This window comes from Pseudochaenichthys georgianus, chromosome 6 (assembly GCF_902827115.2).
Source record: "Pseudochaenichthys georgianus chromosome 6, fPseGeo1.2, whole genome shotgun sequence".
NCBI classification, from domain to species: domain Eukaryota; kingdom Metazoa; phylum Chordata; class Actinopteri; order Perciformes; family Channichthyidae; genus Pseudochaenichthys; species Pseudochaenichthys georgianus.
In genome coordinates, this window is record NC_047508.1 from 30107168 (window position 1) to 30133144 (window position 25977).

The following is a 25977-nucleotide window of genomic DNA, read 5'->3' on the forward strand; positions in this document are numbered from 1 at the left end:
TGATATTAATGGAAAGGTTAACCTTCTTAATTTAAAAAAAGTCCATGTTCACAGTTCGATGACAAAGAGATACAAATGATGATACCCTGGTGATGCATGTGAACAGGAAGACTTCCATGTTCTTCAATAGTGCTGTAAAACGATAGAAGTCGGATGTAAAAATGAACTTTATACGCTGCTGATTTATTTTGTAATCAATCTGAATCTGTTTTGCAATTGCAACAATGACTCCAGACGAGATATACCTCCAAGATTTCCACCTACAAGGATGAGTTCCTTTCAGTTTATTACAAGTAAGATAGTTGTTCAAAACATCTGCTTCCACTCAGTAACATAAACAAAGCCTTGTCTGGTTTGGTTTGACATTCTGGTCTGGCTTCTCTTGACACAATTCAGACTGCTGTGTTAGGAGATGGAGGGCTTTCAAGAGATAAACAGGTCTAACGCTATGTTAACCATGGGGTTTCTTCCCTTTTGACCTTTGGCGCTTAGAGTCATGGTGAAAAGTCATGGTGAAAAAGCCGTACAACCCATATAAATATCCTTCTTTATATCATCATAAACACCTATACACCAAATATTAAACTGGAATAGTGTCAGCACAAATAAAATAAAAGTATGTTTACCAAAAAAAGACACGACTAGTAGCCAATGGTCATTGACTCTAGATAGAACATCCATTCCTCAGTTGACACGTTGATGTTATGTATGCAGTAAAGCCAGTCTGCCGGGAACGTTTCCGCTGCTTATCTCACATAATTAACCCCTCAGGAGCCATGACATCTTCTAAATACTCAAATAAGGAGAGCGTTGTGCGCACTTAATAAATGGATGACCCTAATGACCGTTTGCTCAAGTACACATCTGTTGTATCAGTGGTTCCCAAACGTTTTCTGTCAGGCCCCACCTTTGGAGAAAAAAAAAAGTTGGGCCCCCCCAACACAAGTCAGGCTCAGTGGCGGCGCCAGAGATTTGTTTTGGGGGTGCTGTGGGGTAGCTTGACGTTTCATAGAGGGTGCTCAAACATTTAGGGTTTCCCATTAATGTACCGGTCACTACAGTGGAATTTTCTACTGCAACAATCCCCACGCAAATACACAACGTACCCGCAACTGTTACAATGAAGGCTCGATAATCAGCTCACGGCATATAGGTGTAAGCAGGGGTAAAGTCCTATTTTTATAGGTGGTGTATGGACCTTACATTGGGGGGTCCGGGGGCAAGCTCCCCCGGGAAGATTTATTTTTAAATATTGAAGTTAAATGCATCAATCTGGTGCACTTTGAGAGCAAAATGAAGAGATCTATGGATACCTCTCTCAACACCCATATGAAACAGAACTGTAAACAGATTTCCTTTTTCTTTATGGATATTTTACAAATCACTCTTTTAAACGTTATTCTTTTTTTACTGTCATATACTTACTTTTCATACCTGTTTTTCATTTATTCTCGTTTTTTTATAACTATAATGATCATATAAACGTGTGCCTCGGAAATAATTGTTTACATTAATGGTGACCAAGACGTTTGAGACCCACTGAGATAACACTGAGAGAGTCCTTTAGCTCACTGAGTCTCTCAGTCTGACAGGAGAGGACTCTCCTCCACTTTGTTGTTGAAAAAACTCCTTATATCCGTTAGCGTAGCTCGCTAGCACCAGAAGCTAACAACAACGATCTCCGGTACCGGTGCGCTCTCTCTCTCGCGCTCATGCACGCACACAAAATGGCTCGTTTCACACACACACACAGAGCCGAGCTTTAATGAAACACAGAGACCCAGACATAATAGTACTGTATCATATTATTTTCGAATCAATAATATTTTAAATTATGATTTTTTTTTTTAAATCTTTTTTTTTTTTTTTTACAACCATTTTTCCTTCTGGTCTCTCGGCCCCCCTGTCATGCCCCACACTTTGGGAACCACTGGTCTATACAGTAAACATCTGATATCTCCACTGACAAAATGTTTGAAATTCCACAATTTGCTGATGAAACCAAATCTCACAAAAAAATAACAAGAAACCCTTTTACCTTAACAGAGGCATTTTGCTATTAAGAAAAATCAAGGAAATAAAACGTTCACAAACGTGGTTGAATTTCAGTTTTTAATCCAAATGTCATTCACCTTTGACACTGACAGTATTTTTCCATCTGTGTTGTCAAAGACACAACAGTGTGTCGATGACAAGCCCATAAATCACCATTACTTTTTTAAAGACCGAATATTATTTGATCGTATTTGTACAAAATGATGTGCCTATACCTGTGTGGAGGAAGTGTTATACCATGAACTATATTTTCCCATTTATTTACATGAGCTTGATTAAATGTCACTAATGAAATATTGCTTTGTGAACCACAGAAATTTACTATCAAACATTGGGATTATTGCGTCACAGCAGAAATGGCTGTATCATTTAATAATGAATAGACGCTTCATGTAAAATAATCTGCACTAAAACAAATTTTAATAGCCATTGATAAAATCACACTCCCACACAAGTCTTTCTTGCTACTCTGGCTCATCATGCTGCAAAGGTTGCACTTGCTGAGTAATGGAAGATAATAACAAATAGTTGTACTTATATGTGTTTAAGTGTTTGTGTGTTAATGGGTTTAAGAACATTTACATGTTCAGGCCATGCAACAAAACACAGGTAGTTGTCAGTGAAGGTAAGTACAAACCTGCACATTCCCAACTAGAAGAGGTAAAATAGATGAAAGCAGTTTATCATGTCTGTATTGAAGACAAGCCAACAGGATTATTTGATATTTGTCTTGTAATAGTGCAACCCTAATTTTACAATAAGATGTTACATGGATGTTTTCTGAGATGACTCATCTGGTATCGGAAGATATTGTTTGACAACACTGACAATAGTGGATACCTCTGCCATGGCTCCTTTACCTGCAACAGAGTAACAGAAACAGAGTTACACAAACACATTCCGCACAGAAGAGGAACACATGGTGTTGTGCAGAGACATATTATGCTGGTATTACAAACTTACCCTGCTTCTGAAACTAATTCTAAGCAAAGGATTTTCAGATATCTATTAGTCTATGGATGTGATGGTACACTGTAGAAAGAGTTATATTTGATACTGATTGCTGATTAAAAATGTTTTTATATCAAAGTTCATAATCTTCATTTTTAATTTGGTTATCGGTTGATAGTTATTTTTTATGTTTTGTGTGCGTTTTGTTCGTTTTTCCGAACAGCTTCCGCACTTGGTGTGTATGAGTGCAAAAAGGTCACGAAGAAGAAGATGAACCTTTAGTTGATGGAGTAGCTTACCAAGATTCCTTGATGATTACAACCAATTAAGTGAGACTAAGTCATTAGAGCCATTGTCATTGTGTCAGGGGTGCCCAACCAGTCGATCGAGATTCCTCGCGAGAAGTGTCTAAAAATAGAACAACAACTGTTTTATCGTTAATGTCCGATAAAATAATCTTCCTGTGCCAGAATAATGCACTTGAACGCATCAAAGCTTTGTGATTGGCCAGCATGACAGCTGACACTGAGCGTTGTCTTTTGATGCGAACAGATCCACCGCGGCTCTGCCGTAACGCACCCACAGCTGGCTCACTAGAGTCCAGTCTGCATAAAGTGGTGTACCTCTGTACAGTAGATCTGCCCCGAGGTTCATCACTCCCGGTACGTGTGTCGCTCTCAGAGAGAGGAGACGTCTACCACTCCATAGGATAAGTTTGCGCGCCAGTGTGTGTAACTGGAGAGAACGCAAACCCCCTTGGCGGTTAATATACGATATTGTGGTCGTATTGTCTGTCCTCACGAGGACGTGATGTCCCCTGAGGAAAGGCAGAAAGCGTCTTAGGGTGAGAAACACCGCTAAAAGCTCCAGGTAATTTATGTGCGCCCGCTGGAGGTCTCTGCTCCAGAGACCCCTCACCGGGCGACCTTCATAAATACCTCCCCAACCTGTCAGACATGCGTCCGTGGTGACCACTTTCTGTGAAAGGACAGCACCCATGGGCACACCTCGTACTAGAAAAGTAGGGTGCAGCCAGTGGCGCAGTGCCATTACGCATTTCACAGTAACCATCACTCATGGGTTTAGTTTTAGGGCGACCACCCAGCGCTGAAACTCCCTCATGTGTAAGCGTCCCAGTCGTACGACCAGGATGGCTGACGCCATGAGCCCCAGCAATCGCAGGGATGATCTGAAGAGAACATGTTTGTGCAGCTGGAAAAGAGCAAAACAAGCTCTGAAAGCTTTCACTCTTTCCGCTGACAAGCGAGCTGAAAAGGGCACCGAGTTCAGGCGTAAACTCAGGAAGAGTATAGTCTGCGCGGGGCACAACATGCTCTTCTCTGTATTTATTATGAAACCCAGGTTGAGCAGGTGCTTTACGAGGACATATGTCTGCGTAACAGCCTCCTGCTCCGACTGTGCGAGAAGCAGCCAGTCGTCCAGGTAGGTCGCCAGGCGAATACCCTGTTGTCTCAACGGGGCTATCGCGGCTTCCGTACATCGTACAAACACCCTTGGACTGAGAGACAGACCAAAGGGGAGTACTCTGTATTCATAACAGATCCCCTGAAATGCGAATCTCAGATATTTCCTGTGTGGGTAATATACTGGGATGTGAAAATACGCATCTTTCAGGTCGACTGATGTTAACCAGTCATTTTGTCGCACGAGCCGCAGCAGAGATGTGCGAGTGAGCATTCTGAACTTATATCTTTTTAGATATTTGTTCAGAGCCCTTAAATCAAGTATTGGCCGAATTCCGTTCCCTCCCCGTTTGGGAACGAGGAAGTACTTGGAATAGAAGCCACCCTGACTCTGCTCGGCGGGTACAATAGATATAGCCCTCTTTTCTAGGAGTGAGAGAATCTCTTTCTCCAGAATGAGGGCTGACTCTCCTCGGGCCTGCGAGTGCAGAATGCCCGAGAAGCGAGGAGGGGTGACAGCGAATTGGAGTCTGTAGCCCTGTGTTACCGTCTTGAAAACCCAAGCAGATGATGTGAGCATCTTCCACTGCATGCTCCTTAGAGCCAGTGGAGATGTCACATCTCCTCCTCTCTGAGTGTCTATTTGTTGTGTTATGGGGCCCTCTAGTGTCTGAACACAGTGGTGCCCCTTTTCGACAATACCCACCGACACTGCGCATGCGCGTTACGGTGGTGCCTTCACAACCCCAGCCGGCACTGCGCATGCGCGTGACGGTGGTGCCCTTAAAGCCCCAGCCGGCACTGCGCATGCGCGTGGCGGTGGTGCCTTCACAGACCCGCCAGTAATCCGCCTTTTGAGAGATGCCGTAGCTGCTCTCAGAAGGGGAACAATTGACGGGCTGTTTATTGGTTTTATTGATTTTCTTTTCATTTTTTTGAGCTGCGCCCTCGGCCTGAAGCCTGGATGCGTCAGCGGCAAATGTTTTATAACAAAAGAATCAACCAATGTGTGACATGTGTTTGTGCGGACTTGAGGATGGTGTTTAGGCTTCTCTCGAGGCGGCGGGAACACATTCAGAGCTGGGGAATGAACTTCCAGCTCTGTCACAGAGGGGAGAAGGAGGGGCTGTCACGCCGCTCGCTTCTTCTTCCTCGACTGCTGGCCGAAATTCTGGGTTGGCTGAGCCTGAGCTGCAGCCGGAACCGGAGATTTTCTAGGCCAGCTTGACCTTGTCTCCAGCCTGGGCTGGGGACTCGGGGCGGGCTGCGACCTCTGCGTCTTCGGTGCTTTAAACAGAGCAGAGTTCGAGGCAGCTTTGGCGAAGGACTGCTGCTGCGAAGGACTGCTGCTGCGAAAGCAGCGGCTGGACCCTTCGAGGGAGGCAGAGGTGGAGTGCCTCGTCCTCCTTCTTCTTCGTCTCACACCTCCTTTGCATGGAGGCGAGAGCGGAGCCGAAAATTCCCTCGGGAACGATGGGCATATCCAGCACATCCTCCTTTTCCCGGTCTGGGAGGTTGGTGAGGTTGAGCCATCTCGCTCTTTCCTGCACCACCATGATCCCCATTACCTTGCCCGTGGCCTGGACGGCGCAGCGTTGGACATGGAGACAAATGTCCGTGACCGCTGCCATCTCGTCCAGAGTGGCTGCCCCGGGTTACCCGACAGGTCCTCGCAGAGCTCCGCTTGGTAAGCGGTTAGCAGCGATGACACATTCAGGGCCCTGGCGGACAACGCTGCAGCTTTGTAGGACTTTTCAGTCATTGTCGACTGAAAATGGTCCGACTTTGCTGGCAGCGTGGGGTTCCTGCTTGGTGATGGGCCCACCTTCGGTAGGAGGTGGGCCGCTACCAGCGGTTCCATGGGCGGTATGCGGAGCAGGCCGAGCTTCTCCATTCCATCACAGTCTAGGGAGGAGGCACCCTGGATTGGGACCTTGTTGCTGAAGGGCCGGTCTCTCCACGAGACCGACACCTCATCCAACATCTCCGGGAAGACCGGAAGTAGGGATGTCCCGATCACCTTTTTTTGCTCCCGATCCGATTCCGATCATTTGATTTTGACAATCTGCCGATACCGATTTTTCCCGATCCGATCTTTATGCAATGCATTAAGAGAAAAAAAGGAACAGATAACGGCTGGTCATCCAACGCGATGAATTCAGCTATCTTGGCTGTTATTGTTTGGCCTTTTCACTGTTCTGGGGAAGTTTCTCTTTCCTTTTAGAAGTCTCTGAAATTGTCGGTTGTTTCAGTGCCGTTACCTGAGTGGCCGCTGTGTACTCGTCGTGTTGTTGTTTGTGTTTGTTTCTCAGGTGGCGTATTAGATTGGTCGTGTTGAACGTAGCTCTGTTCTTTCCACCACGCGGAACCTCCGCCTTGCAAACATTGCATCTGGTTGTTACACTGCCTTCGCTTTCAATTTTATAATACTTCCAAACTCCTGACATTTTCTCTGTCCCGACTCCCGAGTCACCAGCTGAAGTAGCCTCTCGTTAGCTTACTGCTATTAGACACTGCGCCCACTCTGTTGCCAGATTTGAGAGAAATAAGCAACCAGGTCTGAAAACAAGCCCAAAAGAAGCAACACATACATGATGTTGTGTCATTTTAAACCAAAACTAAGGCCTCAGGATGACTTTAAGACGTGAACATGGTCATTTTTGTTTTGTAACATTTACATATTAATACAAAAATATTTTATAAAAAAAGATCCCGATCCCCGATCTTTTTCTCCCGATTCCGATCTTTTGAAAATCACGTGATCGGCTCCGATCCCCGATCACGTGATCGGATCGGGACATCTCTAACCGGAAGGAGTTGCCTATTTTCCCCCGCTGCCTGGGGAAGATGTTTTCCCTCGTAGCGGGACCTGGAGGTCTCCTTGGCCATTTCAGGCCACGGGACGTTGAGTCTGGCCGCAGCGCATTTACACACGGCCTGCAGGTCCATGCTCAGACCGGGCGAAGCTGGTGTGCTATCGCCCGGGAGAGCAGCCCTCGCTCCAGGCTTTGCAGCCTGAGCCGGTGACATGAAGGTGTCCTCTTCCTGTTCATCCGACTCGGACAGGAGGAACGCCAAGGCGTCCTCTTCTTCGTCCTCCTCGTAGTCCAGCTCGAGGACATCCTCCGCGGGTGAGACCATGGTGAGGTCTAACCGAGAGCCCCAGCTTGGTAAAGCTGGGTGTCTTGCCGTCACCGGGTCCCGGCCTGCCAGGGTGCGGGATTCCGGTTCTGTAGCCATCGCAGATAATGAGCCCCAGACTGACACGGAGGGGTTTACTCTCTGTGGCGGACGCCCCCGTGTCTTGACTGCCGGCCGGCGGGTCCGTGGACATGGGGGGGTCCTGTTCCGACAGGCTAGCTTGTCGTGCTAACCGTCGGCGGAGGCTCTTTACGGTGAAGCGGACACAATGTCCGCACGAGCCGGGGTTGTCGATAGCGCCTCGGGCGTGTTCCAGCCCGAGGCAGGACGAACAGACCTGGTGTGTGTCTGTGCCCGAGATCTTCAACCCGCAGCCGCAGAGTCGACCCACCGAGTCCCTGACTCCTCTGGTGTGAGGGAGAGGGGCGTCCATCTTGTTCGCCTCGTGGCATGGAGAGGGCCCGCTCTCGACAGGTAGGATAGGAGAAAAAGATGTTACCACCTTGTCCTTAATCCGGAGAAAAGGACGGTGTGGGTCTTTTATTCCCGGAGAATACTGACTGGTGTGACAGTATGCTCTTTTAATCCTTTCTTCCTCCGTGGAGAAGAGAAAATAAAAACTTCCTCGCTACCGTGGTGTCGATAGAGAGGGAGCGAGCTAGTAACAGGTGTGCTGCTAGCTTAAAAAATCAGACCTACCTTACTTTCTCGTAGAGAAGGGCGAGGTCGATTTTAATACTAACTGCGTTAGTACTACCGTCTTCATGCGAAGCAGAAGGAGTAGCCGGCGAGCGCCCGTCGACCGAAATGGGTATTTGGGTTCAGTCTGTGGACAGTGAAGCTTGCCCGGCTACTGTAGAGATGTGCTCTGAAGCGAGAAGAGGTGTTTGAATGACGCATGCGTCGTGGCGCAAGCTACTTATAGGGGGTGAATTCCCTGACGCTGACGTCAAGATCACCAGCCAATCAGGATTGGCGTAATGAGATTGATGCTTCTGTTTGCTCCGCGATGAGGCGCATCCCATAGTGAGACATCGAACGGAGTGTTATGAATGAGAACTAGTGTTGCTTGCATCCTATTTTAAAGGCATTTATTTTTATACTCTACTAAAATGCAACGAAAAAAGGGTTTGATTCTATTAATTTTGTCTTTCTTATTGCACTTTGGCAGCAGATTCCGGTGTAGCTTCAGATCTGAGTTGTCTTAATAGTATGCCTAATTTATACTTTTGTAGCAACATTATTTTTATATAATGACAAAGAAAGGGTTCAGCGTCTTTTCTTTTTTTCCTGTGTCATATGTGGCAGCACTGTTCAATGTGTCTTGAAAACATTACTGTAGTATGTGACGTGTGAATAAACTCCAACTCTGTATCAACAACACTGTTGTGTAACTTCAGTTAAATACTTGTATGTGTGTAGATTAGAAAGAGGTAAAATAAAGGATCTGCACTATTTTATGAAGTATTAAAGGTCATTTTTATACAAGTAGAAGTGTGTATTTACCCGGTAGTAGGCTGTCAGTTTTAGATACGCCTCTCTATTTGGACTGGTAGATCTTGGCAGACTGGCAACTTTAAAAGTAGCTCTCGGTTCAAAAAAGGTTGGGCACCCCTCACAAAACCACAGATAGTTGACAACGCATAGGAGGTACATAAGACATTAAAAACGATTTGCAGCCAGCTGATAAGCTTGAAGAACCACTTGCACTAAGGTGTACTTTCCCCAAGCAATATTCTTGACAATTAGTCTTCCGCTGCACCTTTCCTTTATACTAACACATGTTGACAAATAAGTAGGTAGGGCATTTATAAATTGTCTTCTTACATTTCTCTTTAAAACCGACCAGATGAACACTAAACAGAAAGCCACGTCACTGTCCTCTCAGGTTGAACATTTTTGTCTGAAATAAGATGTGTGCTTAGCTGCAGCTGGACTCACGCAACAGAGATGTCTTAATGTACCGGGCAACGACATTTGGTGAGAAGTTCAACCACTGGTGGAAGAAGATCTTGTTATATCAGACAATATAACTAGGTATATTATTGAATTACAGTTTCCAGAGCCAAGAGGCCCAACGTCTCTTTGCTAATTATTCATTTTAAGTGAGCTGACGCCAAGGTCAGATGAAGTACAAAGAGGCGCTACTCAGATTAAAACACAGTTAGTTTGTTAGTTAGGTGGTTCATATCCTGACAAGATATGAATTACTCCTAAAGAGGTTGTTGTGGAGATCCCGCATAGCAGAACAGGATAGAATGAAACAGAGAGGAATCAATAAAACACAAACACAGATATAGCTGATCAGTAATTATTATTTACTTGTTGCAACAAACAAACAATAATGGGAAGTACATCACCTGCTGCCACAGCAGCCAATGCTGTGTGATTCTTGTGCTCGTCGGAGCATTACTATCACTGCTTGAGAGCAAAGGTAATGTTTCCTCATTATTATTGATTGTTGTACAACGAAATAATAATTGATCAACTATATCTGTGTTTGTGTTTTATTGATTCCTCTCGGTTTCATTCTTTCCTGTTGTGAGTGCTGAATTGCCAAAACATTTTTCTGGAATTTCTTAGAACCTTTCTACAACCTAACCTAAATTACCCCTTTCTCGTGCAAAAATATATATTTACCTCTGGGTGTGATGACAATAATTACTGCCATTGAGGACAACTTATTTGTCATTTCGGGTAATAATTATTTATCATTATTATTGTTTATTTTTTTACCTGCATTTCAACCAAGTAATTGTAAAACTAAATTGATAAGAACACAATGCCTTGTAGAGTATGATATATATTTTTTTTCTACTGGTTGTCTCTCCAATGTATTTATATGGATTTGGTCAATCCAACAAGGTAAGGTGTGATGTCATGTACACATTTAATATATTTAGCGTTTGTATTATACTGAAAACCCACCTTCATCTCCACATACTAGCTTCTTAGCAATGCAGGGGATTTCCACATATCCAAACTCTGTGAGCCTGGATACCTGCTGGGCTGTGATGGGATGCTGCCACATGGCTGTATTCATGGCAGGGCAGAAGAGGAGAGGACGACTGGTGTCCCAGGCTCTCACCACACATGTCTGCCAATGACAAAGACCAATCAACTTGTTCAAGTAAATCATAATACTTATTATTATTAAGAACACTTTGTAGGGAGTCAGATAATGTGTTCATGTTCTCACCAGGAGATTGTCACAAATTCCATTCGCAATTTTTCCAAGAGTGTTGGCATCAAGGGGGGCAATGACAAAAAGGTCTGCCCAGCGCCTTAGCTCAATGTGCAACACAGGGTCAGACCTCTGAGTCCACAGCTAGAACAGAGACATGCCGTCAGCAACACAGCAAAATAAACACTTCCTCACTTCCTTTCTAGATAGCTTGACACTTTAGACCAGAGTTTCTCAATCTTCCTGGCTCTTGACCACGTTTTTATGTCTCAACATTCTCCTGACCTCAGCCATTTGATAGCTGTCACGCAATGTCTGGATAATTTACGCCACACTTTAATTCACTCGTTGTGATATTTTATATTTTAATTTCAAGAACATGAAGGGAGCTTGACATTGACAGTTTTCCAATTGTTCAAAGATGTGTCACACGGACTCAACTTCTGAAATGAATACATCAGTTATTAAAATCTAAATTGAAGGAATCTTACACAATCTTGTCAGCTTATCAGTAGCACCAAGCTTGAGAAACTGCTGCAGGCTGCCAGTTCATAATGGCTTAACTACGACATTTGACAGGTTAGTTTTTACCTCCCACTCATCCTTGTCATCGTAGACTTTTACTGAGACCTCTGCAGGATTGTAGAAGTGCTTGGCATGTTCGGTAGTGACTACTCTTATGTCCACCTTCAGCATAAAACAAGACAGTGACAGTCACAGGGTTTTTAAAAGCACACTTTTCTATTGCTTTAGGCTATTGACAAGATGGAAAAAATAATTAAAGACACATAGAAGGGGCGAGTAACTGATCTTTGTCTTAGAGAACATTTATGGATCTTGCACTTTAGTAGGCCTATACATGAACACCTTTCTCAGAAGTGTGTCGTCAGAGTTGCACAATAACACATTGGCATGTGGTTTTGACTTCTCAGAGCCATTTAATTTAATCATACAATATTATCAAATCAAAATACATTCATTGCTTAGTGTAACTCCTAGGGTTTGAGTTTCTGTCTCTCAAGCTCATTACAAATATTAAGGATGCCTTGTTCAGCATTGTTGCAAAACACGTTAAAGAGTAATACAGGCATCTCCTTTACTTCTTGTTTTAGTTTCCCATTGACACTCAGGTTGAGGTTTTCATGAATGCAGCTTCTGCTAATGGTGCCGAGTATGCTGCAGCCACTGCTTTGTTCATTTATTTCAACTGTACTTTGAGAAGATTTAAAGGAAAACAGCTCGATGTGAAAGTAAAATACCAATACTGTCGCTGAATAAGAGAGATGTTCAACAGTATAACCATGTTGTTGTAGCTGGCTAACAGCTGCAACATCTCCATCTTGTGGTTAGGGTGAGGCTATGCCACCATGTAGAGAAACAATGTGTTAGGATCGGTTAGGATGCATGGGAGTATGGTTGTTGGATATGTTACATAGGTAGACTATAGACAGTGATATAGCATTACGTATCAAGTCCTTAACTCTTAAGCTTTGACCCAATCATATTCTGAATGATTGTGTGTATCCCTTGCTTGGAGCCTGGGACATTCCTGTGTATGGTAATTGCCAACTCCCTTAAGCTATCAGGATCAGTTGCTTGAATAAGGATTACAAGCTCCTTATCATGCCATGTTGAAAGCAGAGCCATAAACTCTCAATAACATTTAAAGAAACTACACTTCAGATGGCGTTTTGTTTTGGCGCTTTTATGTTTCGGCTTGAGATATAATGTTTGGTTTATTAAAAGACACTTGGTTAGGTAAAATGAGAGTTGGGCAGAACTGATAGTTTCCTCTGTGTCCTGATTGATTTGTCATAGTCTGTACTCCTTTATCAAGTTTAAATAAACCTTCAGTTTTAAGACATCAGCTCACTCTAAAGCAGTTTCATTGTTTCACTTTTCATCCAGTCCTTTAAAGAAGGCTCTACACTGAAATGAATGAAGCAGCTCACCCCAGAGAGCTGAAGAAGCTGTGATACCAACACAGGCAGTTTTAGGGCTGCAACACTTCCCGTCACACCGACAAGAACACGACATGTCCCACAAGATTTCAACAAACCAGCCTTTAGACCAGAATCATGCTCCTCTGTCTGCATATTAGCATATTACCAAGAAAAAGGTGGGCAATGTGCTGTATTTCTCATGTAAACCACTTCTGGGTTGCTACTTCCGTAAATATTCACCCAGTTCTGCCAGCCAATCAGAGGAGAGCATAACCGACGTATCGTGTACGAGCACGTCGTAACGTTGACAGATGGCGAACGCGCGCATTCACAGAATATTCTGGGTATTTGCTGACGGCTAGCATGAAGCGAGGACAGTTTAATCATTGTTTAGCCTGACACTTTAAAAAAAAAATCTACACAAAAAGCGGAACAATGCCGCTCACACCCCTCGTTTACTGGGCTCAACGCCACGAAGACATTTACCTGCGAGTGGAGCTGACAGACGCTCAGGTGAGCTAACAATAGAGTATCATGCAGGACGTAGATTTACCAAGGAACATGCTTTCTGTCAGGGCTTGTCATTTATTGTATTAAATTAGGCAAATGAAGTGTGCTGGTTCCTGTACTTGCCCTCGTTGGGTAGCTGCACACTTGGCATGTTTACGAGATATTATATTAACAAAGCCCTCTGTTAAGGCATGTTGTCATGGATTTAATCAAATGTGTGTGTATACTATAGTCAGTTGCATAAGTTAATTTATCCTTTTCAAATGCGGCATCATTGTGGTCATAGTTATTTGTCCTGATAGCACTGCAGGTTACTGTGGGTGTTACACAGAACACGGAAACAAGATCTGACACAGGGTGTTAATTCTGTTAAACAGCTCATTTCCTCCAGAGTGTCTTAAAACAAGGAACAACAAATTGTTGTTGCTGGTAATTAAATGTTACTATAGCACTCAATAATCCACTGTTGATGGATTAGTGTTAAAGAAGCATTGACTTCAAATTCAACAGTGTTATTGTCTGAATCCAGTTGTGTTGAGGTTGTAATATCATTATTTAATTCCAATCTAAATATTTAAGAGGAAGTATAAACTAATCATCGGACTCTCTGCTTCTTGTTGCAGGATATAGATGTGCATGTCCATGAAAACATCCTTCAGTTTAAAGGTAACATACATTTCATGTTTATTTGACAATGCAAATGTTTTAGGAAATGAATGATTTGTGACATTTCTTTTCTTTTTTGTGTGTGTAGCCCAGGGCCATGGTGCGAAAGGACAAAATGAATACGAGTTTAGCTTGGAGTTTCTTTCACCAGTAAAGCCAGAGGTATGTCTCTATTTAAACACCACTCCTAGTTATCTGCTGCTCCTTTCTTCTTATTCCTTCTAGTTTTGCTGACTGTGCTCTATAAATGAATCTGTCTGCAGGTGATCCACAGGTCCACGCAGCGCCAAGTGAACATCACAGTGAAGAAAGGGCAGCACGGCTGGTGGGAAAGACTGACGCTGAAGGAGCGCAAACCGGTGTTCCTGGCTCCGGACTTTGACCGCTGGCTGGACGAGTCGGATGCTGAGATGGAGATCCGGGAAAAAGTAAGATTTAAAGGTCACCTATTATGCAAAATCCACTTTTTCATGTCTTTTATACATAAACGTGTGTCCACTCTGTCGAAAGAGATTCTGAAAGTTTCAGGAAAAAAGATTCTCTCTTTTTGTCCTGATCCATTTATATAAAAACCTGTCTGAAAATGAGCTGATTAGATTTTGGCCACTTTGTGATGTCATACAGATGTTTTGGCTTGTGTAATCATTAGCCAATCACCAACCAAGGTAACCCCCCCCCCCCTGAAAGACAGAGAATCAGCACTTTTGAAAAAGGGCTGAAACAGAGGGATTTATGGGATGCCTACAACGCATGATCTGTTTGGTGTTTGGAGGCAAACACTGTAGAGACATGTTTTGTATATATCTGAGACCTGTAATATATTGATGAAAAACAGTATAATAGGGGACCTTTAAGTTATTGCATCAGAGGGACATTGTAATACTGTATATTTAACAGATGGTTAAATAACATACTCAATCATTCAAATGACTAAATTATTAAGATAGTAATATTGATACAGAAAGCAAAGATTGAAAACGTATTAACCTGAATTTTATTTTTCTTAAAAAAGGAGGAGAAAAAGAACAGGCTGAAGGCTTCCAGGCATAAAGAGGAAGAAGGTGAGTGCACATCTCCCATGGTTCTTTGAGGTTTTTCGCTGTAGTCTTTTTCATATAACTTTAATCAAGCAAGTTGATGTTGGTTGCTTCAATGCTTTTTTGTTCTTTCAAATGTTCCAGGGTTTATCAGCCTGAAAACAGCCTTTCTGTTTGTCTATAACCTCGTGCAGTTTCTTGGTTTTTCATGGATCTTTGTCAACATGACCGTGCGGCTCTTCATCTTTGGCCAAGGTGAGAAAAACTAAAACTGCTGTGGCTTTACATTTGCTACTGTTTTTCTTCTGGGATCAATTTGTTCACAAATACCATGGAAAGAATGATTATTTATAATAATACTCTCTCTTTCCAGATTCTCTCTACGACACATTTCACACCATATCGGACGTGATGTTCTTCTGCCAGATCTTGGCTGCAGTCGAAGTCCTCAACGCTGCTTTTGGTGTCGTCCACTCGGGTGTTATTCCAAGTCTTATACAGGTGTGCAAGGCTTGTTTGATGTGAAGTGAAACCGGCTTTGTGTTACAAAGAGCTGATTCATTTAGAATGCAAGTACTTATTTGTATGGGTTTTGTTCTCTTATTAGGTGGTTGGAAGGAATTTTGTCCTCTTCATCATTTTTGGTAGTTTGGAAGAAATGCACAACCGGCCTGTTGTGTTCTTCGTCTTCTATCTGTGGAGTGCCATTGAGATTGTGCGGTAAGTAAGCATCTGCATCGTCATGGTTGGTGAACAGTCACTTCATGGGACTAGGTAAAGGCTGATGTTTCTTTTCAAGTCCTAGACCAATCTCTTGTATGAAGCCAGTATATATAAATCCTTTTGCTGAATTGTGGATTTTGTTTTCAATAAGATATATAAGTTTAAACAATGTTGTAAATGTATGTCATACAAAGGACAAACATTTGATGGTATCCGTTTCTAAAATATGAGAATTGGTTGCTTTTCTTGTCCTTAAATTATAGTTGAATAAATGTTTGTGTTTTGACTGTTAGGAGAAAACAAGACATGTAATGGCCTCATATTGTGCTCATAATGATTTCACACTGTTTTCCAATGCTTTATAGATCAGACAGATTGAGTCGTGAAATATTATTTGATAGTGAAAATAATAAATAGCTGCAGTCCTACAACACATGGAAACGCTGTTGTGTGGCATTACCTGGCGACTCAACAAGTGCAGTAAAAATCCCCTTGTTGCAGCAAAGTCACAGACTCAACCTGACTAAGGTTTGAGGTTAAGGTTTTCTCAGCAGAAGTTGGTGTGACAATAATCAACAGAACAGCAAGCGGATCATCTAGCCTACATTGTTATAAAGATACCTCAGTTGATGAACTACACGTCTTGTTTCCTCCATCAAATAACATTAATCTCCCAGGTATCCATTTTACATGCTGGGCTGCTTCAACACAGAGTGGAAAACTCTGACATGGCTGCGGTACACAATCTGGATACCACTGTATCCATTAGGTGTTTTAGCAGAAGGTGAGCTTGTTTACGTCTCTTGGTATCAATACAAAATAATCACATACAAGTACTAAAGTGTCTCTAAATCCCTACAGCTGTTGCTGTAATACAATCCATTCCCATCTTTGATGAGACCAAACTCTTCAGCATTCCTCTGCCGAAATCCCTCGGTACTTCCATCAGCTTCTCTTTCGTCCTGTACATCTATCTGGTCCTCATGTGTCTTGGTAAGTTTGCACATACATCATTATCTATATACACATTTGAGCATATATTATCTTCTAATGTCAGCTTTTTTGTACTAATATCAATTTTTGGGTTTCTATTTTAGGACTGCTTATCAACTTCCGTCATCTCTACAAGCAGAGGAAGAGGCGTTTCCGTACCAAAAAGAGGAAAGCTAATTGAGATTCAGAACAAACAACACCTCTGCTGCCTGCCTGGTTAAACGGTTTCAAACGTTATGAAGACGATTTCCTTATCCAGTTTTTCTTACTAAAACAATTGAATTAGTGTTCACCCTGAACAACCCACAGATGATGCAACATTTCATCATTGCACTGACGTCTCATTTACTGATGAATTCCTCTGGTATTTAAAAAAAATGTTTTGTAGATTAGTTAAAATATGTAATAAGCCATAAAAAGTATACACATGTGATTCCATTTATTTTCCTTTTGATATTGGTGTTTCTTAATGCAGTGGTGGTCCTCCTGATGTCGTTTATAATAACAATGTGTGTATGAATGAAGAAAGTACAAAGTTCTCAACAAATACTGTATTCGTTATCAGTCCAGATTTCTGAAACATCCCACAAACCTCAGGGACCATTACATTACTGGTGACTGCTCAAATACAGAGGGGCTTTTGTCCCTTTAGCTCAATAACCTGCTTTGTAGAATTAGTATTTTGACAATTATATGAATTTTGAAAGCCAAGTTTGACATGTTTACTTGACAATGAATAAAAAGGAAATTTAAATCTAGTCAATTTGTGAAAAAGGTCCTACAAAGGAACATGTAAAAAAATATGTACACGCTAACATTTTACAAAACCTTCACAAGGTACATTTAGCCATTTTCAGGCAGTATCAAAGAAGGAGTGCACGTTATCACACTGACTCATCCTGGGTCCACACGGTTTCTGAAGCGGCCCCTTTGAGTCCTTTCAACAACATTCAGCACAACAACAGACGCTGTGTCATCGTTGGTCCACACAGGCTGATGTTGCTAGATTTCAGTCAATTCTTCACTCTTTCAGACGAGGCTCAGCTGGAGAAGTCAGTGTGCATGGGAGCAATATTGTGATCAAAAGCAGCGTACTGGGAGTCCCCGGTGCTGGCCAGTTTGAGCTGCTGTGCGGCGTGGGACAGCTGGAAGGCAGCGTCAGGGTGGGCCGAGTCGGGCAGCAGGGTGCACTCTCTCTCCAGCAGGTCGGCCACGCCCTTCAGGAGCTCCCAGAAACCGAACGCCAACGCAGCCTTACGCAGACGGTTCAGCTCCTGACACATTGAAATGGAAAAGCGTTAATTTATTGGAAAATATAGATCAAGTTCTAAGTTAAGAGACATTTTCAGCTAGATTTACCTTGTAGAAGGTTTGAGTTTTATCAGGCAGCTTCCTTGCATTCCTCAGGATCTTCTGCACATCAGTCTGTAATAGGAAAACAACAATAAATAGTCAATGATGACCAGAAATGCACCTTTAAATATTCTTTGACTCATTTTTACAGAAACACTCATTCAACAACTCCTTTAAACCAAACACATGGTAAAGGCTCTTGTGGTATATCTTACAAACGAGCTTTTACTGTTTTCAGCCTCCCAAATATGGAGATTCATAGCTATACCCCGTTTTATTTCATATTAAAGTCAATATATTTTAAATTACAATATCTTCTGGGTTTGGGACTGACTAGATGACATCACGATTCATCTGATAGAACGATTAATAGAGAAAATAATTGGCATATTCATTGATAGACAATAATCGTTAGTGGCAGGCCTTCCTATGAGCCCTATAGACTCCATAGGAGCCTGTTAAGTCTACTTCAATGCGCAGAATTGATAAAAATATGATGATACTTTTAATTTATAAAAGGTCCTAGCTATAATGTATTGAGGGAAAACAGTCTCTCTGAAATATGGCATGTGGACATTAATCATAAAAGACTTTAACAAAACAACAGTGCTTGTTTCCAGTGATTTTCCAGTACCTGTAGCCCACTGGCCTTGATCCACACCGTGACATTCTGCGCATAGCTTCGTTTGACTGAAGGCTGTAGAGGGAAAGGACTTTTACTGTCATCCTCTCCATAGGGATTTTCAGCTGCCTCTGAAATACAACGAGGGTCAGAAAACATCAGAGTGAAGCCACACATTGAATGCCAGCCAAATATAGACTGTTCAATTATTAACTGCTTGATTATGAACACAGAGGCCTTTGGTCTCTAGGAGAAAAACAAGGATTTACCTGTTCAAGGTTAGTGTGTCATAGGTTATGTTGTAATGCAGAGTTAAACGATATCCTTAAAATGACCTTATATATTAAATTATGCCTTCAGGAAAAATAAACCATATAGTATTCGAACAATATGCTCTTAAGGGTTAAGAGACCCTTTGTGTTGTTGTGATAAATTGCAGTTTGTCAGGTCTGGGGTAATGAGTTACCTGATATTGGTCCCAAATGTGTGATCTTGCCCAGCCAAGGCAGAGGCTCCGACCCAGGCTCAAACAGAGACATCATCAGGTTCGACTTCTTCTTGCTGTCTGCTTGGGAGTAAAGCATGCCGTACCACTCCGGCCTGAAGTAAAACAAACATGGTTTAGGCCATTTCTTCATGAAAAAGTCCTTTTATTCTGCAGGTGCCTTAATATTTAAATGCACTAATTTCTGACCACAACAGAATTGAAATATGTTAAAGTCTCACCCCAGCTGGACGAGGGCCACCATGCCCTCCACTTTAAGGCTGCCATGTAAGAGTACACAGAAGTTTGGATTTTTGCCTGCCATTTGACTGGCAGAGGGTTCCTCCTCAAGCTCATCGGTGGCTCCTGTGCCAACTTCATCCACCTCTGAAATCAAAAATGTATAAAGTTTATTGGAAATACTGAAACCTGACATGTGGCATTCTGAGAGCTCAATGATTGTTCGTGTTTTAAGCCGGGCTTCACCCGACAAAGGTTTAAAGAATAACGCTGATTTTTTTCCTGCTGCTGCTGGTTGCAAAAAGACATGGATGACCGTTAACTGCAGTGAATTGTGTTTTCTTGAAGCGGGCAACAACGTTTAGATGTAGGGAAATAAACAACGGGGGGGGGGGGGGGGGGGGGGCTGGTTTCAAACCATCCACTCCTCAGAGATAATCAGAGAATATTTTTGCTAAAATCAGTTACACCAAAATTAATGAGCGTAAAGCTGACATGAAATATAAATTTATCTTTTCTAAAAACCACTAACCTTTGTTTACATTAATAGGCAGTACCAAGTGTCTGGAAATAACAGGGGGACTGGATATATCAGCAATTTCAATGAAGCCCACTAATTCCAAATCTGAAACAGAAAACAGAACAAAGATGAGTTATAGCAAAACATGGATTAACGTGAACTGACGTTTGAGACGAACGATCTAGGTACCTGGATTGATGGAGCGCGGCATGGGGTCCACCTCTTCATCCATCACTATAGGCTCCGGCCGAGGGAACACCTGAACGTCTGAGGACAGGTTCCCACAGTGCAGGACCGCATGGAAGGGAGAGTACGCGTGATCAATCAGCCTCCTGAAGACAAACAAAGAAACATGTTCAAAGGCACCGAAGTAAACAGATAACACAAGACGTTCAACAAATTCTGGACTATTTCCCCATTTGATATCTTACCCAAACATGGCCTGTACACTCTTCATGCAAAGAGGTCCCTCCATAGTGAAGATCTGTCCATCACCTCCGCTCAGATGAAGTAGCTCCTCCAAGTTGTTCATGGCATCAGTCGTCTGGAGCTGCAATTACACAAGAAAGGAGGTGGCATTGAACAGCTGGGACATGTATTGCAAGCACTAACTAGCTTTTATTTGACATGGTTTCAAAGTACACTGGAGAGAAGGGTTGCTACTTGACAGAAATGACACAAAAACTGAATGTGCTAAAATAAAAATATTTAAAGTTTGAATTCAGACGTAGTGGAGGAAAATTCACACCTGTTCCCCACAGTCAAATATTAGATCAGTATTTAAAACCACTGCTTTAAGTACATCACCTTGCAAAACATGTTGGTAACTCTTTCCAGCAACAAACCAACCAACCAACCATTCTCTCATTATAGGATTTATTCAACAACATCTAAGATATAAAAACCAAGTAGATGGCTACAACATGTTGTTTATAACCAGCCGCTGACGTAAAATACAGATTTAATACATGATTTTACACTGACTGTGTCCAGATCAGGATACAAGCTAATAGAAAAGTAAATGTTGACTCGCTCAGTACCTCCTCTGTATTGGCTATAGACATGATGAACATTTTTGTTGGGAATGGGAAAGGAAGGGGGAACTTCTTGTCATCCGCACGATGCTTCAGTGATTGGAGGGATTGACGAAGGGAACCCTTTCCAATACCAAGAGATCCATCAGTGACTAGCACCACCTGCAGGACAAAGTAAACATCAACATAATCGTCTGTAAGAATAAATGGCTGAAATCACTTTGGAAAATAAATACCAGCTTTATAAATCAAAGGGATGTGTGATGATCTTGTATAAAGACAACATTACCTGACAGGGACAGGCACTGCCCCACTCCTGCTGCACCACGCTACTAACTCCATTAAGAGCTGATTCAACACAAGTCTTGTCATAGTCCTCCAGGTTGCCCAAAGCCTCCTGCACTCACAAAAAAATCTATTAGAAAATCCTTAAATCTACTCCAAAGTCAGACTGGTTTTCACTGAGGTAAACGCAGGTGGTTAATCAGGAGAGCAACATATGCTTCGATTACCAGGCATCATTAGATGCACATTGTTATCATTGTACCTGTAATGCATTGTAATCTCTAGTGAAAGGCACCAAGAGCTCCCAGAGGGAAGAAAAGGCCATCAGTGATGTGAACTCCAGGCGGTAGTTTGAGGCCATGTGTTCAAATAACATATTTAGTCCGTGGACAGCCAGGTTCTTCCTCTGGAACTCGTCGCCGCCGTCCAGTGACACCGGCCGAGTCATGGACAGAGACACGTCCATCAGGATCACGGTAGGCATGGTTTACTGCTTATAAAGACCACCAGGATTCGAATTAAAGTACCCTCCAACGTGCTCCCACTGAAGGAAAAGAAACAAACAAAGATGCAGGAGTTAGCTATATTAAAATATGCGGCATCTGTCTCTGAAATGCATTTGAACAAACAACGACAAGTAACTACGTTGAAAGCTGAACAGAAGACATGTCACAGCAGATTACTGTTAGCTAATGTTGGCTAGTTGTTCAGCTAACTTACGCTAGCATTTTGAAACATAATGAAATAACTATGTTGCTTGATATTTAACGAGCGTGAGATGATGATTATCTATACGTTCCACTATATAAAGAATGATTTATACAAGAACAATATTAATATATACGTGCCATTCAACGTTTCGCTCGCCATCCAGTGTTGTTTGTGTTGTAAGGTGCAACGCTACTTCCGTCCGGGTGACCGCAGTCTCTAGAATAAATAGTTCCTATGTGATTTTAGATTTGTTATAGATAGTTCTATGCTGAAGATAACAGACAACATGACATTAACAGGGAAATACAATAATTATTTATTTTATGAATTTGACCGCCTCATGCAGGTAATACATTCAAGGTTAGACATACATTTGATTTAGCATCCAGGGGCGGGGGCTGGAAAATGAGATTGTTTTTGTCCAAAAAAACTGTGCTTGTTGTAAAAGTGAGGATTGTGAAAGCTCGTCCAAGAGGAATATGGTACCATGCCAGAAATGCACATTTAGTTGTTGGCATCTAATGATTTGGTAAGAGTCCTAGGATTTAAAACGTTGGTGAATCCTATGATTAAACTAGTGAGTGAGAATCGTCCATAAGGCAGCTCTCACTCTCACTGTGTGTTGTAGGCCTACGGTCATTTAATATTAAAAAGAAACAATCATGCAAACGTCTGTCAGGCTCCAATGACCAGGTTTTTTTTTTTATAAATTACGACAGTGAACATAATTCTCTTAGACTCGGGGTATACATAATCCATAACTATCATCGTCCTGCAATTGTGGTTCCAATTTCTTTGTGAAAGTAATGGTGTTAAAATGCGTTATTGTTTGTGACAGGTGGAGAATGACTTTTGTCAAGTACACGAATAGCTTATGTTCATATCTTTATTATGGCAGGCAACAATATATTATCTAAATATAATCGAATACTTGCAAAAAAAACTTGTTTTGCTCCACCTGCTGATTGATTGTCATGTTATCTATTATTACAATAGGCTGGATTACAGAATGGGACAAGAAGGACACTACTGAAGTTTTGGATTCTGAACCTCCCTGGTCTGCTAGTGAGAAAGCTGGACTTGACTGTTGCCTATTCAGGCCTCTTGGTTTATGTCTCCAAAACCACATCAACCTGTGTTTAGCAAAAACAAAAGAACTGCAGCTGAGATGGACCCAGTTTCTCCTCTCTTGGGTTTTTTCTTTGTACACTCTACCAGCTGACTATCAGTGCCAGACTGAACGAGCCTTTGTCAATGCCTCAGATTGGAGAGGATGTTGGAGAAAGTTCAACAAAGAGGGTCGAGGAGGCCACAGTACAGACTCAGTGGTTGAATGAATCCCTCACATTAACACATGAATTAAAGCCCACAGATGAAACAGAGAAGCATGTGGCTCATCATTTGAATACCACACAATCTCCTGGTGAATCTCCACACTTCAAGGGAGACTACCCTGAAGATCTGTTTTCTATTGAAGACCGAAGACGAGTCTGGTTGATCCTCCATATTTTTGGGATGGTGTACATGTTCATTTCACTTGCAATAGTGTGTGTGATGCGTTCTTTGTTCCTGCACTTGGAGTGATCACAGACAGGTTGGCCATCTCTGACGATGTAGCAGGAGCCACCTTCATGGCTGCTGGAAGATCCGCTCCTACGTTTTTTGGCTTCCTCGGCACAATCGTGTGCTCTGGCTTCACGGGAAGTACTTCCTGGTGGCCACTTTTCAGAGATGGATCATTCTACATATTTGGCCTTATCTTACTCATCATCTTCTTCCTGGATAATGTCATTATGTGGTGGGAGAGCATGATGCTGCTGGCCAGTTACACTGTCTAAGTGATATGCATATGCAAGTTCAATGTTCAAATAGAGCGGACCTTCAATACCCTATACTCTTCAAAAACAAGAAGATTGTGAGAACTTCTGTGGAGGAACCTGAAAAGGTAAGCAATCATTGAGACATGTTCTTGCTTCAAATATATTTGATATAGTTGTGTCCCAATACTCTTCACTGACTCAATATAATACATCTAGTATTTTCTTTTTTAGGTGTGGGAAAAACCTTTCTTTTGTAACAGTGTTCAGGTATTTGATCAACATGGACTTTATACATCTAAGAATCTTTCCAAAATGGTTCACAATACTGGTTTATAATTTCTATGGAAAAAATGTAATGTTTTCTCCATTTGAGTTTAAAATAAGCACAGAACAGTTTGTTATAATGTGCATCATTCCTAAATTAATAAACGAGAAAATACACATTTCTATTCTTCTCATTTCTTATGCCTTATTAACTATTGTCCAGCATGATCACATCCAATGCCTGTTTCTAGGAGGACGTGGCAGCAGGATACGATGGGTCAGGGGGCTCTGAAGATGTTGGACAGAAGGAAGACAGCATTCACTTTAGAGAAAATCAAAATGACAAAGAAGAAGAACGGGAGAAAGAAGATAAACCTCTGTCTTTAAAGTGGCCTGACACACGATGTAAACAAATCACCTAGCTCTTCCTGCTGCCCATCATCTTCCCTCTGTGGCTCACAGATCCAGATGTTCGCAACCAGGTAAATACCCAGACACATCTCTGAGACCAGCTGTTGGTTTCCTAAATGCCACAAGTGTTTTTGTCTTTCAGAAATCCAGAAAATGATTTTTGTTCACCTTCCTGGCCTCTATTCTGTGGATTGGTATCTTCTCCTACTTCATGGTCTGGTGGTCTCATCAGGTCAGTAAAGTTTAAAGTCTAAGATAAGATCACATAAGAAAAGCTTTCCTTTTGATGATAGAAATCCGGGTTTCAACACAGAAATAAGTACAGAACTACAGATGAATAGAAAAGTACAAAAAACAGATGTATGAACAACTATAGTGTTATACAAGATTGAACTTTACAAGATAAATTAAAGACAACAGCTATGAGGTAAAATGGCAGTTAAAGGGACAAGTTGTGGTTTCAACAAAGAGGTTAATTGAGAGCAGAAAAACAGATTTTGACATTAACATAAAGTCTGATCAAATTCCCCTTGAAACAGTGATTGTGTATTGAAACCAAGTTTAAGAGTATTTTCGAGCCCCTGAGATCAGTTTTGTATATTGTATTCATGTGCTGGTTTACACTTTTAGGTGGGTGAGACCATCGGCATCCCAAAGGAGATTATGGGCCTGACGATCCTGGCTGCAGGGGTTACCCTTCCTGACGTCATCACCGGTGTGATTGTGGCAGGTAAAGGCCTGGGGGACATGGCTGTGTCCAGCTCTGTGGGCAGCAACATCTTCAACATCAGAGTGGGGTGAGATGCAATAACCTGATGTTTCACAATTTTAAAATGAACTCTGATTAACATGCAGACGACAGGTTTATTTGTCTTTTTCTTTACACAAGTCTTCCAGTGCCATGGCTCCTGTACTCATCCTTCCACGGTTTTGCTCCAGTGGCCGTCAGCAGCAACGGGCTCTTCTGTTCCTTCGTGCTGCACTTCATCATGCTCTTCTTTTTCATTATCTATATTGCTTCCTGTAAGTGGAAGTTGAATAAGATACTGGGTTTCACCATGTTGCTGCTCTACTTTACCTTTTGGGGGCTCAGCCTGATGCTGGAGTATCACATCATTGTCTGTCCTGTTTAGTGGATGAGAGAGGGCTTACACATTGTTGAATTATGTTTGTACAAAAGCTCATGATATAAATGTATATGTGTATGCTTTCAATTTTTTATGAATGACTCTTTCATTTGTAGGATTTATAATCTGATGGCAAGTGTAACAGTTTAATCTGCAATTTGTATGCTACAAACACATACACTTCTGCATCTCTTTTATGCACCAACATTGCAACATGTCCGATTAGCCAATAATGCTAGATGTGACTCAGCTTTTCCTGTGACCCGAGGCTGCAGATAAGTTCTGTTGCATAAATGAAGTAAAGATATTTCCAGGTCATTATGCAGAACTTTGATCTCTGTTCTCTTTTCAAACCCGTTGCTACACTGCCTCTTCCCAAGAACTGTGATGTAAACTTGAATGAAGTGTGGTCAGTTCTGTAGAGAGTTTAAATGAGTCCTATTTGAAGACTATAACCACATCCATGTCCTCATGGTTGA

General features: G+C 42.1%; 3 protein-coding genes and 1 pseudogene across 5 annotated transcripts; 2 read left to right on the plus strand and 2 right to left on the minus strand.

The window, feature by feature from the left end:
• Window positions 1–2098: 2098 nt before the first annotated feature.
• On the minus strand, window positions 2099–12943 carry ppcdc (phosphopantothenoylcysteine decarboxylase). Of its 3 annotated transcripts, XM_034084587.2 has the most exons (5): window positions 12708–12943; window positions 11347–11442; window positions 10771–10899; window positions 10500–10668; window positions 2099–2915 (listed from the first exon to the last, which is right to left on the minus strand). In XM_034084587.2, the coding sequence occupies exons 1-5, from the start codon at window positions 12849–12851 to the stop codon at window positions 2821–2823; spliced, it is 633 nt and encodes a 210-aa protein (XP_033940478.1). In that variant the 5' UTR covers window positions 12852–12943; the 3' UTR covers window positions 2099–2820. The 3 variants fall into 3 exon arrangements, with proteins under 3 accessions (XP_033940478.1, XP_033940479.1, XP_033940480.1); XM_034084588.2 differs by lacking the exon at window positions 11347–11442; XM_034084589.2 differs by lacking the exons at window positions 10771–10899; window positions 11347–11442.
• Window positions 12944–13028: 85 nt separating this feature from the next.
• hacd3 (3-hydroxyacyl-CoA dehydratase 3) lies at window positions 13029–17381 on the plus strand. Its single transcript, XM_034084586.1, has 11 exons — window positions 13029–13211; window positions 13832–13874; window positions 13963–14036; window positions 14138–14302; window positions 14887–14935; window positions 15056–15166; window positions 15285–15412; window positions 15519–15631; window positions 16312–16418; window positions 16496–16627; window positions 16732–17381. The coding sequence occupies exons 1-11, from the start codon at window positions 13134–13136 to the stop codon at window positions 16806–16808; spliced, it is 1077 nt and encodes a 358-aa protein (XP_033940477.1). The 5' UTR covers window positions 13029–13133; the 3' UTR covers window positions 16809–17381.
• Window positions 17050–22085, minus strand: ints14 (integrator complex subunit 14). Its single transcript, XM_034084585.2, has 12 exons — window positions 22014–22085; window positions 21428–21709; window positions 21170–21277; window positions 20887–21042; window positions 20278–20396; window positions 20036–20178; window positions 19859–19951; window positions 19329–19473; window positions 19069–19202; window positions 18615–18733; window positions 17987–18052; window positions 17050–17901 (listed from the first exon to the last, which is right to left on the minus strand). The coding sequence occupies exons 2-12, from the start codon at window positions 21647–21649 to the stop codon at window positions 17668–17670; spliced, it is 1539 nt and encodes a 512-aa protein (XP_033940476.1). The 5' UTR covers window positions 21650–21709; window positions 22014–22085; the 3' UTR covers window positions 17050–17667.
• A 1045-nt stretch (window positions 22086–23130) lies between these two features.
• Window positions 23131–25504, plus strand: LOC117448486 (sodium/potassium/calcium exchanger 2-like; annotated as a pseudogene).
• The last annotated feature ends 473 nt before the right edge of the window (window positions 25505–25977 follow it).

Coding starts and splice junctions, on each gene's coding strand:
- hacd3 (XM_034084586.1), top strand. CDS start 13,134: ATGCCGCTCACACCCCTCGTTTACTGGGCTCAACGCCACGAAGACATT. Junction 14,037..14,137: donor TTTCACCAGTAAAGCCAGAG/GTATGTCTCTAT, acceptor ATCTGTCTGCAG/GTGATCCACAGGTCCACGCA. Junction 14,303..14,886: donor AGATGGAGATCCGGGAAAAA/GTAAGATTTAAA, acceptor TTCTTAAAAAAG/GAGGAGAAAAAGAACAGGCT.
- ppcdc (XM_034084587.2), bottom strand. CDS start 12,851: ATGCAGACAGAGGAGCATGATTCTGGTCTAAAGGCTGGTTTGTTGAAA. Junction 10,900..11,346: donor ATGACAAGGATGAGTGGGAG/GTAAAAACTAAC, acceptor TCTCTGTTCTAG/CTGTGGACTCAGAGGTCTGA. Junction 10,669..10,770: donor GAATTTGTGACAATCTCCTG/GTGAGAACATGA, acceptor TGTCATTGGCAG/ACATGTGTGGTGAGAGCCTG.
- ints14 (XM_034084585.2), bottom strand. CDS start 21,649: ATGCCTACCGTGATCCTGATGGACGTGTCTCTGTCCATGACTCGGCCG. Junction 21,278..21,427: donor GAGATTACAATGCATTACAG/GTACAATGATAA, acceptor TTGTGAGTGCAG/GAGGCTTTGGGCAACCTGGA. Junction 18,053..18,614: donor TCAAGGCCAGTGGGCTACAG/GTACTGGAAAAT, acceptor TTCCTATTACAG/ACTGATGTGCAGAAGATCCT.